This window comes from Podarcis muralis, chromosome 7 (genome assembly GCF_964188315.1).
Source record: "Podarcis muralis chromosome 7, rPodMur119.hap1.1, whole genome shotgun sequence".
NCBI lineage: Eukaryota > Metazoa > Chordata > Lepidosauria > Squamata > Lacertidae > Podarcis > Podarcis muralis.
Window position 1 is genome coordinate 64,757,528 of NC_135661.1, and position 14,293 is coordinate 64,771,820.

General features: G+C 44.7%; 1 protein-coding gene across 1 annotated transcript in view; it reads left to right on the top strand.

The window, feature by feature from the left end:
- Window positions 1-1,392: 1,392 nt before the first annotated feature.
- LDLRAP1 (low density lipoprotein receptor adaptor protein 1) overlaps window positions 1,393-14,293 on the top strand; it is a 64,124-nt gene continuing 51,223 nt past the window's right edge. Inside the window, exon 1 of the mRNA XM_028738806.2 lies at window positions 1,393-1,741. Coding sequence (XP_028594639.1) covers window positions 1,657-1,741 — 85 coding nt within the window. The 5' untranslated portion in view covers window positions 1,393-1,656. The remainder of the gene's footprint in view (window positions 1,742-14,293) is intronic.

A 14,293-nucleotide genomic window follows, 5' to 3' on the forward strand; every position in this document is an offset into this window, starting at 1 on the left:
TTTATTGAGAAACGGAGTGTATTCCTTTTGTACTGGAACAACAAAGTGGAAGCCGCATTTAATCTGCACACATTATTAGGTGAAATATAGATTGAAGTAACATAAGTCTAGAAAAATTATACACGATAGCATATTGAATATTGTTGCACCACCCCAATCTCCCTGTGGTGCAAGATGAGGCACAGCAGAGATTGTGGTGTCTTTATGGTTTATTTACACATATCTACAACTTGAGTCAACAATAGAGGTTTTCACAGCATTAAAATTCCCAAAGGGTCTTGCTTCTCCCATAGTCACAACCTTGGATTCAAGCAGAAATCAAGAATTGCTCTGTGTCTCCAAGTTCCCAGCCTGCTGCTTCTGGCTTCTAGCCCACATACCTCAACTCTGGCCTTTGTTTTTCTAACTACAGTACCAGCAAGTTGAAGGAAGGAGGACCCACCCATCTTACGTCTGCCACAGACCTACTTCCTTTGTTACCTTAATGACCCATACTTAGGCCATTACCTCACTAGGAAGCTAGCCTGGCTATTCCAGGAATTTGAATCCTTGCTTGGATTTTAACACTTGCTGGATCCAGATATTAAAAGGCTCTCAGCCTACTACTGCCTATCCCCACCCTCCCCAACTCATAACACTGTTATTCATATAGGGATTATCTCTTTCAGTCTGATACTCTCAATTAATGTTTTACTCATTTCCAAAGGCTCAATGATTGACCCTTAGAATGAAGTGTTAAGGGCAATTAATGCATCAAATTAATGCAGTAAATATGGTAAAATGGACTGGAAACAACCTTTTACAGGGGAAAGCATTGTGTACATAGCAACAGACGCAATTTATGGCAAAGGTACAAATTATCTTCAGGCTTTTTGTCGGAATTTTATTAAACTTTCCGAATACAATTTTACCATTAGAGGCATTCTCATGAATGCAAAACTTGTTCGGGATGTTGTGATATTTATTTGGTACTTTGTGATATTTTTCAGGCCATTTGGATAGCCTCCTCGCCCGCACCGACCCACTGCGGTGCTGCTTTAACGGCTGAAGCGGGAAAGAAACCCGCCGCCTCGCTGACGCCCTGCTCGAATCCAGCGGGGCAGAGTAGGCCCAACTCCGCGCGCGCCCTCACTATGCGCGTTTCGCTCAGCTGCTGGCAACGCTGTTATTAAAGGCACGGGAGCAGCGGAAGTTTCGAAAAGGCGGCCATCTGCCCTGGGATGATGACAGGAGCGGCCACAGGTTGCGAGGAGGCCCCGGAGAGCCGAGGTCGCCTGTTGGACCTGTTCCCGCCCCCTCCCTCCTCTCCGAGCTTGTTGCTCGCGCAGCAGGCCCGGCGCGAGAGATGCCTTTCCCCGCCTGGCACCGGCGCGCGGCTGCTTTGCGCGTCAGCTGGCAATGCCCTCTTAACCCCGAGAGAGAGAGGTCTCTGGCGGCGTCCGGGCCGCCTCCCTCGCTCGCCCCCCCGCGATCTTCATCCCTCGCCTCCCTCCGGCGAAGGAGGAGCGAGCCGGGCAGGAAGGAGGGGCGATCCGGGCCGCGCGCGCAGAGGGAAAGGGGAAAGAAAAGTTTTCAGAGAGTTTCTGGAGGCGGTTCCAAAGCCCCGAGCGCGTCGTCGTCGTCGTCCGGGCGGCCTCGGCAGCGACACCAGCGCGCATGGACGCCCTCAAATCCGCCGGACGGGCCATAATCCGGAGCCCCAGCATCGCCAAGCAGAGCTGGAGCAGCGGCAGGCATAAAAGTAAGTCCGCGGGAAGGCAAGCAGGCGCGCGCCCCCGTCGCCTCCGCTTCGGATCTCTAAGATCTCCCTTCTCGGAGAGGGAGATTGGGCTGCTGCGCCGATCGCCCTGGTCTGGTCCGGGGGTGCTCCGGGGGTCCCCTGATTCTGGGCTGGAGCGCGCGAGGTGCATCAGGGCAGGATTATAAGGAGCCGGGGTCACTTCAGGGGCAGGGGCTCCTTTTGTGTAGGGACGGGAGAGGCAGGAAAGAGAAGCGTACGTGACCAGGAGAGCGGCTGCAGCGTCCGGCAGAAGTTTTTGATGACAGGCGGACAAAATCTACACACACACACACAGAGAGAGAGACATAAGTACTCATACCGCCATTGAAACACTCCCCCCCCCCCACTTTAAATGAGCCGGCTCTTTTTAAAAATGGTTACACTAGTCTTACTTGTTTTTGTAAGTTGCCTAAAGTTTTATAGAAGCTGCACGGTGCTTTGCAAAAATATCACAGTCCATCTACGCAAGGCTAGGGAGCAGCCTAAGAGACCTAGGAACGTCGGAAGCTGCCTTCTACCGAGTCAGATCACTGACCCCTCTAGTTCAGGATTGTCCACGTTGACTGACAGCGGCTCAGCGGGGTTTCAGACGGGGCCCTTTCCAGCCCCACCCGGAGATGTTCTACCACCACTGAGCTGCATCCCTTCCCCAACTGAAAAGTTGGGGAGGGAGAGATCAGGGTCAGAGAAACAAAATAAAAGAGACAATCCTATATGCAAATCTCACTGAACTCTGCAGACTTACTCTGCTTCTCAATAGGAGTGGGCTGTAAGGCAAATTCCTCTGGAAGTTCTGATGAAATATTAGAGAACTGTTCAGAACAGAGATGTAGCCTTCTGGATGTTCTGGGACTCCATTTCCCATCAGCCTCAGCCAGCATGGCCAGTGGCAATGGACAACAACATCTGGAGGATAACAGCTTGCTCACTTCTGGTTTCAAAGAGGAAACTATCAAGAAATCACAAAGCACTGCTCCGCTAAGGAAGCAGCATTTTAAAATATTATATGATTCTCATGCCCTGCTGCAGGGGTGGGTTACCCCTATCAAGGGCCATATTCCCTCAGAGGTAATCTGTCAGGGGCCACATGTCAGTGGTGGACGGAGGGAGAGTTGTTGTACTCTTAAAGTACAATGCATACTGATGCGCAATAATAATGAACAGTGTGCAATATAGAGCACCTAATTCTACCCCTTCCAGGTTTCTTAGCCAGTTCACAGCTGCTTCTGTCTAAAGCAATGAATTATGGGAAATGTAGTTTGTTAAGAGTGCTGAGAGTTGAGTTATTCCCTCAAAGAATTTGGGGCACTGTCATTTGTTAAGGCTTGCTGGGAACTGTGACTCTTTCAGGGGTGAACTACAATGTCCAAAATTATTTGAAGGAAATTATTTGTGTTTTGAGTGTGCTTAAAGGTATGGTGTGTGATTTTTTTTTAAACGAATAGTGTGGATGTGGTCATAGTTACTAGATGCTCCCAGAACATTCACTCTTCCCCTCTCCCCCAAATTCTGATGGAATATTAATTAATGGATGGGCTGCTGGTGGTATGTTTTGAGCCCTATTTGAGGGTTCACTTCTGTCAAACGATTGTAATCATCTTGTTTCCCAGAGATACTGAACAGCAACAAACAGTCAGGGTGGACAAGACTGGGCTATATAGACAAATTGTTCGGCTTGGTATAAGGCAGCTTCTTACGTTACTTCGTATACCAGGGATGGAGATGCTGTAGATGTTCTTGGACTTTGACTCCTAACAGCCACAGCCAACATGGTCAATGGTCAGGGATGATGGGTGTTGTAGTCTAGCAATGTCAGGCTTGGAGGGAGGAGTACTTGCTTAATCTCTGCACTTGAATATTGAGTAGAGAGCATGGCAAATGCTATGATAATAGCTGCTGCTGTTTTTCAATTTTCTTGTTGTTAGAGGTCAAACTGTCATGACAGGGAATGCTTTATTTGCAGTCATGAGGGAGGGCATACAGTGGTACCTCAGGTTACAAACACTTTGGGTTACAAACTCCGCTAACCCGGAAGTAGTACCTCGGATTGAGAACTTTGCCCCAGGATAAGAACGGAAATTGCGCGGCGGCAGCGGGAGGCCCCATTAGTGAAAGCGCACCTCAGGTTAAGAACAGTTTCGGGTTAAGAACGGACCTCTGGAACAAATTAAGTTCGTAACCCGAGGTACCACTGTATATGGCCTGGGGTTCCTCATATCTGGTCTATACAGATCAAAATCCCTGAATAGAGCTACTTAAATAATGTGATTTGGAGAAGTGTCTTCTGTACTCAATTTTTGGGGAACTGGCATATTCCTAACATTTCAAGGGACGTTGGGTTGTTCCTGCATCTGCTGGTCAGGTATGGTAGATGGTGGTGATTCAGAGCTGCATTTCCTTAATCGTTTCTGGGCTCAGTCACAGACACTGGATATGTTTATGCAGTCAATTACGAAAAGCTTTGACCAAATTAACTTTTTTATTTGAAGAAATATAAATATTTTCATGCTTCAGTTTCCCAGTGAGTTGAAAGTGGAAATCATAAACATCCCTGTCTTCCCTGCCATTTGTTCCACCTGACAAGTGATAATGAAATGGCCATGGGGAAAGGGCTGTAGCTCAGCGGTAGAGCATCTGCTTTGCATGCAGAAAGTCCCTGGTTTGATCCCCGGGATCTCCAGGCAGGGCTAGGAAAGATCTGAAACCTTGTTGAGCTGCTGACTGTCAGTGCAGTCAATACTAGGTAGACCAATGGTCTGATAAGGTAGCTTCTTATGTTCCTAACATTAAGATTAAAATTAAATTGACTCTTCTTCTTTGTGATAGTAATGATGACCCGAGCCATCTAACAGGGGTGCTAATTCTTTTTTCTACAAGTGCGGGTCTGCAGCCAATTGTTGTGGCATGGGGTCCTCCACCTGTTTGGGATGATGGCCAGCCTTCCAGCCACGCCCTGTCTTCAGATGCTCCATTCACCTCCCTCCTTTTTCCATTTCCTCCCCTAACAACCTGCCAGAATTTCACACACTCTTAAGAATGCTCAGTCTTCATTTGGGGGTTTTCCTGCCTCCATTTTTGGGGTGGGGTACTTCTACAAATGTTTGAGTTCCCTAAGCCCATTGGCGCCGTTTCGGCTATAAAATGAACCATACGCAGAGAATGACTTTGCTATCACTATGTAGGATTACCAGTAATTACTCTTTTCTGTTCCAAAAACAAATATGCTAGTTGTGTGTGGTGCCCGATTCAGCTTGTGGCGTTGTGTGTCCATAAGGCATGTTGCATTTGAAAGCCTATTTCAACCACTCCTTTCCTTGCTGTCACAATTTCCTGCTTGGCAGGGTTTCCTGCTTGGCAGGGGGTTGGATTCGATGGCCCTTGTGGTCTCTTCCAACTCTATGATTCTATTCTATGATTCTATGATTCTATGAATTTTTCCTAGAAGAGAACACCCATAATGACACCTATAGCATATACAGTATTTTAAATGCCTGCAATATACAGCGCTGCCTGTTAGGTGCAGGGGATGTCTTTCCATTACTGGTGAAGATTGCATAGTAAGCCCCTTGAAATAACAGCAGCAACAGCAGCAGCAAAACCTTTCAGCAAACCTTTTTATCATTCTGGATAAATGTCACTCGACTAACTTTTTTTGTATGGTCCCTATGTGGAAGATGCATGATCCCTCCTTCCCCTTTATACAAAATGTCTGCTGCAGAATAAAATATGGGTGTGACTTGATGGCTCAGTTTGTGCTTCCTTCCTCCCTTCAAAGGCCTAATTCTTACAAACGAGAGAAATACAAAGTAAGTTTGTGACTGGGCTGCACCATCTGAGACTGCAGATGGGGACTCAGGTGATGGAAGGCAACCCCATCTCTTCCATGCAGATAAAGAACTAGGCACCAGGGATGAGGGTTATGTCCTAGCTTTCATCGTGACATGCTGGTTTTCTGCAAGTAAGGAATGTGAGTGCTTGGAGGAGTTTTCAGTTGTGTGAGCCTCCCCCCCCCCCCCCGCAGTCTTAAGTGGGGCAGCCCATTGGCAGCTTAGCTGTCTCTCTTGCTCTTCAATGTAATTCACAAATTGATCGCAATTTGCTGCCACCCTCTGTGATGCTTGCCACTTTTTTTCCTTTAAAAAAACCTGACCCCTTGCAATTTGGCATTCACATATGCTGCTGAAACAATAAGAGTGTGCTTATCTTTAAAAAGTGCTTTAGAATGTTCAAGTTTCTTAACAAGATTGATCTGAATCCATCTAGCCCAGCATATTCGTTTCCAGCAGTGGCTAGCTGGGTGTCCTGGGAAGCTTATAAGCAGGACCTGAAGTTGTTTCTCTCTCCTTCAGTAGCTGGTTTGCAGAGGGACAGGCCACAGAATATTGCAATGCCTAGTGCTCCTGTTCACAGTTCTAAGTCAGCAAATCATGCCCTTCTGCACAATACTCCATTCCATTTTCTTAGCCATCCAGTTTTCCATTTCCCTGACTCTACAGGTCAGTACCTTCCAGTAGCCTTTGTAATCATTACAACAGATAGGGCAATATTAGTTAGCAGCCTTACTACAGATCTGGGGGAAGGGATAACTCTGTAGGCATTCATTTTTAGATAGGGTTAGGGACTTGTGAGTACCAGGTAATCTATCCAGAAATCTCGGAAACCACCAGTTTGCAATCAACCACCGACCAATCTCCTCCTGAACCCCTAGCAATAGTGAGCCATCTATTGTGAGGCAGAGAGAGGCTTGCCATTTCCAAACACGTCTCTGGTCTGAATGCTTCCGTTTTCTTCCTCCTGCCTAAGGAAGTGGAGAGGGTTGGGGAGCCAAATCTGTACTCCATTGCTTCCAGGTCAATAGAGTAGATCAGTGGTTCCTAACCTGGGAGCCATGAAGTTATCAACCCCCTGCTGCCTCCTTTCCCAGGCACTTTATATCAGTCTCTGGGGGGAAGGGGGGAATTATTCATCTCTGCTGCTACCTTCAAGCTAAAAGGAGTGGGGAGGCTGTTTCAAAGAGCACTTTGCAGCTTTAAGTCAACCTGTGTGCTCAAGTTGGGGCAAAACCGCCCTTTGAAGCAGTACCCCCCCCCCTCTCTTTTAAACAAGCGGATAGGGCATAGGGAGACTCCCCTGCCCACCTGCTTGCTCCGATATTTGAAGGAAGTGTGCTGTCTCAAAGCCCTTTACAAAAGGCCTTTTTGAAGCACTTTGTCTCCTCCTTTAAACATCAATGTCTGAAGGAGGAGGCTGCCTCAGATACCACTTTTGCACACTCCCTCTGATTTTGATGCTCAGATGGGAGCAGAAGGGGGTGGGGGGTAAAAAGGAGTTGGGAACCATTGTAGATCCCGGGAAGGGATTGCCAATTTTTTGCAACTGAACAGGAGGCCGTGAACCAAAGGGCAAAGCCTGTAATCTAGGCAAGATTTGAATTGGGGATTTTCTCATTTGCAGCTCAGTCTCTTAGCCACTGTGTTATGGAGTGGCCTTTTTTGTTTGTTTGTCATAGTCAGTTTATTTACATACCACATTTCCCACAAATGCGTCTGTGCTTAAAGCAATTTACAGCAAAAAAACACAAAAACACACAGTCTAGGCACAGGAGTACAATAATAATAAATAAAGTATAATATTACAACACTAAACACTGTGACAAAAAAGCAGAAAAAGTCGTGGAATACAAAAATATAGTGTTTTATACAGAATAGAGTGCTCAACTTCGAAATGACTTTGAATTCTCTGTCACCCTTGCTATTTTGCTACAGAATTTATTTTTTTAACTAAGCAAGGCAAAAATACCTGTGAATAAGAGTCTTTATTACATTGTGAACATGCCTGGAATTTTGTTGTTGTTTTATGTCTATATTTTCTTCTGAACCAGCAGAAATCCGCAAGCCTGTGATGGCACCTCTTTTCCATGGCTGAAATATATTGGTGATACCACTCACCTTGTTTGTCGCTAACAGCACCCAAGTTGGGTGGAAAGAGGTTGAGAAGTGTATCAAAGAAATGAATTTCCAGAGTCATATTACATCCCATAACTTTACAAGCTTCTAGAAGGTCACTGGTAATTGTTTCATAGTTTTTGGCCTTAATATTTCCAAGAAAATTTGTAACGATGGATTTAAATGCTTTCCACACTCTGCCTTCAAATTCATTGAACCTATCATCAAATATATCGTCTTTCATTATTTCCCTGATTTGTGGGCCCATAATTATCCCTTCCTTGAAGGGAAAGGAAAAGCAAGGAAAAGCAATCCCTTCCAGTGGTTCATTGGCAATATTTCTTTGATCTGTTATTAATGCTTGATGTTGTGGCCAATGTTTCTAAATATAATGATGTGCTCCAGCTTAGCTGTCCCACTCAGAAAGAAAACAGTATTTTGTGTATCCCTCTTGTAAACCAAGGAGGAATGCAATAACTTTCAGAACATTGCAGATGTGCCAAGCAGAGTTATTAAAATGAATGTGTTCTGGAGGAAATCACATGTTGTCATTCAATTTATGGATGGCATAAGCTACACAGGAGGGTATCTCTTGCCAAAGTGGAGCAACACTAATTTCAAACTGAGATTTGAGGAACAAATGGACAAACACCCGTTGTCCAGATTATGCTGTTGTCCCAATGCTTCCATTAAGTAAAGGTAAAGTGACCCCTGACAGTTAAGTCCAGTTGCGGATGACTGGGGTTGTGGCGCTCATCTCGCTTTATTGGCCAAGGGAGCCGACATACAGTTTCTGGGTCATGTGGCCAGCATGACTAAGCCGCTTCTGGCGAACCAGAGCAGTGCACGGAAACGCTGTTTACCTTCCTGCCAGCGCGGTACCTATTTATCTACTTGCACTTTGATGTGCTTTCGAACTGCTAGGTTGGCAGGAGCAGGGACCGAGCAACGGGAGCACACCCCGTCGCAGGGATTTGAACTGCCAACCTTCAGATCGGCAAGCCCTAGGCTCTGTCCCGTCATTTTCTGAAATAAGATTTTTTTGTGCAGGAGATTTCATCCTTGTGATCTTGTGGATAAAAGCCTTTGACAGATTAAGATTATGAGCAAGATCATTCAGCTCACCTTGAGCTATCAAATGGGGTTCTGTTGAAGAACCAGGTCCTTCAAATATGTAGTCAAATTGTTCTCCACATTGAGCTTCCTCATCAGATGCAGGATTTTCATATTTGGTGTCATCCACAGCAAAATCCCAAAATTCTGGTGGCCTTCGTATTGGAAGCTCATGATATGTTCAGCAAACTCCATTCTGTGAGATCCATCTTTTAGCCGGGCTCTGTGGGGTCCATGATGTGTCTTCATCTCCTGTCTTAATACCACAATAAAGTTTGTTTGCCAATTGCACAAGTGGGAGGAAAATTTGCTTCTGAGTTTTAAGTGATAATTCTCTTAATAAACATAGTGGAAACTGATCAATTAACATACTGCCATGGTATTCTAGAAACATGAGGACAATCAAAGTACTTCAAAAGTAAGTATTTCGCTTACGCATTATAGCAACACAACACAATTACTAGGTACTAGAGAACTCAATGAAACCTAATGAAAACTAATCACTTAACATCTGAATACTTTAGCATATGTATGCAACTCACAGCATCAATATAAACAAGTATTGACATGTTCTAGCTAGTTGCAAGCAGTATTAGATACAGCAGCTTACAGAGCAATACACAGGGGGTGCCATCTATGCAGTAATTCTGGGTGATAGACAAATTATGTTCTTATATTCAGTGCTAGTTTTCTAGAAAAAGAGGTGCCTGAACTCACCATGAACACCTCCCTTGTTCTCTTACAGGGACAACGGCTCCCACCTGAGAGGTGCTGGAACTGAGTTCCAGTGAGTTCCGGCTTAAAAAGCCCTGTTTATATTCCTTATAAAAATACATATGTAACACCTAAAAGAACCCATGCCACAAAATTTCTGTTTTCCTGTGAAATTAACAATTCATATAAACGACATCAAAATTTAAGGTAGCCTGAAGCTCACCAATATGTCTAATAATTTCACATTCAAATGTAAGCCCAAACCTAATTGTTTTTATATCAACCTTACTCCCAAAGCATCTGTTTCAAAGCCTCTTTCTAATAAAAAAAGCCACCCTGTAATGTTTTATGTAATTTAAGATAATTTATAATCCACTGTGCTAAAAAACAAAAAAATAGCACTTGGGGCTGGTAAAAACAAACGGAGAATTATTGTTATGAAGGATTGTTGCCTGAATTTCCTCCTTTTCCTGCTCTCTTCTCCCACCCCACTCCCTTTTTTTTTTGCACTGTGTATTAGTTTCTCTGCCAGCAGGCTTACAATCTGTCTTGTGCTCTTTTAATTTAAAACACCACCACCACCATATTTGCAGAGTACCTAGAAAACCTCTTTGTAAATCTGGGATGAATTGCTGCATCTGATCTGGGATACACCAAAGATGTGACTTCATCTGTCCCAAGACGCTGGATTGTTCAGCTGTGTGATTCCACTGCTTCACTGGAACCTCTTAAGTTTCCCAAAAAGGGCCATGCTGTTCTCCCCCTCACCCACGTTGCAATGCCTTTTAGGCAAAAAGAACTTAAAAAACCACCCCCTCTGTATTAAAAGGTGAGAATGGAGTGCAAATTACTCAGCTGGCTGTTTATTGAGTGGCCTCATTACCCAGCTGGCCCTTGGTGTTAGAGCAATGGGATGTGTTAATTTAAGTACACATACTTAGATCCGCCAGCCTGGGGCTTAGGAGTGTGTGATGCATAGCCAGCCCTTGACTAATGGCCTTGCCCGCCCCCCATGAAAAACCACAAGGCGTGTGTTTTGCTTTGCATCTCTTCTGAAAGTGGGTCTGATGTTCTCGAGATTAAAATCTGGCCATCAGTTGTATTTTTACCCAAGGTCTTTTGTCTTCCCACACATCTTGACGTGGCATTGTGATTTGCAAATCTGAATGGGAAACAGCCTTACTAGAAAAATTAACCAATAAACTGAAACTGACACAGGGACAAATGGAAGAAGACGCCTTCACCCTGGTATGACTCCCCTTTATCACATACACAGCCCAAGAAGACAATGACAAAAATCCACCAACAGCATACAAATCAATATGGCTAACCTAATCCAAAACACCCACCCACCCCACTCACACATGAAAACAAAGACCACCACAGCCAACCACAAATGAGGCCAACCCCAACCTCTCTCACCACCAAAGGAACACAAGTGAACAGCAGAGAACCTGCGCAAGCAACACTGACACAAAACCCCACATATGTTAAGTAAAATAGAAACATTGCCACCCGACCCCATCATCTCCCCCCCTACCTCTTTCCCCCTTTTCTTCCTAATGTCTGAACAAATGAAACCAATTTGTAAAAAATGTTACGGGGGGGGGGGGGGGAGACATTGCACATACTTTTGTAAATCAAGAATTTTTTTAATTAAAATACATTTAAAAAAAATAAAATGGCGTGTCACAAACCAGGAAACTGGCTGTCCTTCTGTTTCATGGAATTTTTAAGAGCTGGAAGGAGGCACAGAGATCATCCAGTCTTCCCCCAACCCTGCTCATTGCAGGTTCTACCCTGCAGGATGCAGTGACATGAATAAACATGATAATGTTATTATAAGCTTATTGAGGGGTTAATGAACTCAACAAGTTTGGGAGTTCTCAGTCTAAGCAAGTTATTTATCACATTTGTTCTCATGTCGACCTTCCAAGAAGTTCAGTGTGATGTACACAGTGTTCTCAAATTGTGTGTGCTCAACAGCCTTGTGAGGTAGGTTTTGATTAGGCCAGGAGATAATAGTGTCTTGTGCAAGGTCACCATGTGTGGCGAAGTGGGAGGTATCAGTGGCCTTGATTCCTTTATGTCTTATTACTACATCTCCTGTGCATTCTGAGATAGCGATTTCCGTCATAGAATTATAGAATTGTAGAGTTGGAAGGGACCAAGAGGGTAATCTAGTCCAAACCCTTGCAATTCAGGAATCTCAACTGAAGCATCCCTGACAGATGGCCATCCAATCTCTGCTGTAAAACGTCCAATGAAAGAGAGTCCACCATTGGTTCGGGTCCTACCCTCCAGAGCAGGAGAAAATAAGTTTGCTCCATCTTCCATGTAGCACCCCTTTAGATATTTGAAGACGGCTATCCTAGTTCCCCCTCAGTCTTCTCTTATCCAGGCTGAGCATACCCAACTCCCTCAACCGTTCTTCATAAGGCTTGGTTTCCAGACCCTTGATCATCTTGGTCGCCCTCCTCTGCACACATTCCAACTTGTCAACATCCTTCTTAAATTTTGGTGCCCATAACTGGACACAGGACTCCAGGTGTGGTCTGATCAAGGCAGAATAGAGTGGTAGTATTACTTCCCTTGAATGTTTTGCCCATTTTTACCATTGCTTATTCTAGAAGACATGCAACTCAGAGAGGAGATACCTTCTTTGCTGTATTGGTTTCCGATGGTAAAGGAGCATGCCGGGTTTCACAGAATCCTAAGCCAAATTTGGCCTTACCAGGCCATTTTTCAAAAACGACTACTGCCTGCCCCACACCAGACATCATATATGGGGCTGATAGAGACGCAGTTGGATTGGCTTCTCAAACAGCTGATCCCCACAGAGGGCAGGCTTGAAACTGACGTGCGTCATTTAATGCAGGCATAGGCAAACTCGGCCCTCCAGATGTTTTGGGACTACAGCTCCCATGATCCCTAGCTAGCAGGACCAGTGGTCAGGGATGATGGGAGTTGTAGTCCCAAAACATCTGGAGGGCCGAGTTTGCCTATGCCTGATTTAATGTGTCACTTTCTGCCCCAGTGGACCAGCTTTGACAGATGAGTGGGACCATCCACTTGTCAATCACCTGCCATAATATGATGTCATATGAATTGCAAGTGTCTGGTTCCACTCACCTGCCAAAGTTGTCTTCTGGTGTGTGTGAGGGGGAGATAAATATCTCACCTGCCAGGCCAAAGAGTTTCTCTATTCTGGATTTTACAGATTTAAAAAGTTGCCATTGCCCCGTTTACAAAGAGAGCAAAGACTTGATTTTTTATATATAATGTGAAAGTAGCACAGACCAAGATTTACCTACTACATATGGGGAATACACCCTTGTCTCTTTCTGCCCACCTTGCTTTAAAGCAAGGTGGTATTTTAATGTATGCTCTGAGTCGAAGACGATGTGTCAGTGAGGCGACCTCACCCTCTGTGGTCTACAGAGCCTTTTGAGGTGCCACGGCTTGGTTCCAGTTGAAGGGTGCAGTTCTAGTGTAAAGTGAGCTGGAGCCACGGAATGACAGTAGTTGTGTGGCTGTGTCTGGCCTCTTGTGGATTAGGACTTCCCTCTGAATTTTCAGCATTCAGTTAACTAGTTCTTATGCAGCTACTGTATAAGGTTTGGGGGAGCGCAGACTGTAATAGATTCATACAGTCAATTTGACATATCGGGCTGCTTGAAATTTATATTCTGGTTCTGCTGCTGTGATTTTCACCAGCACCTTTAGGCTACAGGCCTACATCTAACCAGCTGTTCTGCACCTGTAGCTTCTTCCAGCAGAAGCCCCAAGGAGGACAACACTGAGTGTTCTAATGTTACACGACAGTAGCTGGTCCAAATTATCAACATTAGCTGGGGAGAGATTTTGGGGTGGGAGAAACTCTTCTGTAGCTCTCAGTGGATGGTTTTAAATCTCTTACGAAGAGGAGTTTTTGTGAGCTTGCCAGCTGTTTTCCTGCCAAAAAATATTCCCACCCAGATTACCCGGAGCTCATTCTTGGCAGGCAGGTAAGATCAAAAGGCTTGACTCTGCAATAGTCCTTGGATGAGGCAGATCACGTTGGGCCTCATAAAGGATTAAGGCTCTTGTAACAGAGTTTTGAAATTACAGGATTGCGTCTGGTGTGCTTGTGTCAGCATTTAACAAAAGACTTGGTCTCATTTTAAAGTAGGAATTCAGTTTAGTTGTATGTAAGGATAAGGGAGGAAAAAATGTTCAGTGTTCCCATTTTAATGCAAACCTACCGCGTTTGCGCTTCCTGAAGAGATGTGGAAATTGGAATGATGCAAGTATCGTTTGGAATTCACACTGCTTTCAAATTTTGCTACACAGTTCTTCTGGTGAAACACACACACAATTGGGGGAAGTGTGCAAGCAAAACTAGCGCATATCCATGAAAATAATGTAGAAAAAATACATTGTATTAATGTAGATGACTTGCAATAATGTGCACGTTAGGGGAAATGCACAAAAAGTGTATGGCTTTTCATGCAGCCCTTAAAAAAAAACTTTGCAAACTGATGTGGAAATGGGGCAGGCTTGAGTTTAAGATTGAGGAAAATGAGAAACGGAGCAGAAATGAAATAGGCAGGTTTGCCGATCCCTGGCTGTATAAACTTTCAGGGTCAGGTTCAATCTCACATGCTGAATAATAATTAGAACATTCTGGTCTTCTGCAAGAAGAAAAACGTCACTGAATTGTCCAACGTCTGAGAACACAAAATAAGGGCAATAATCTTGG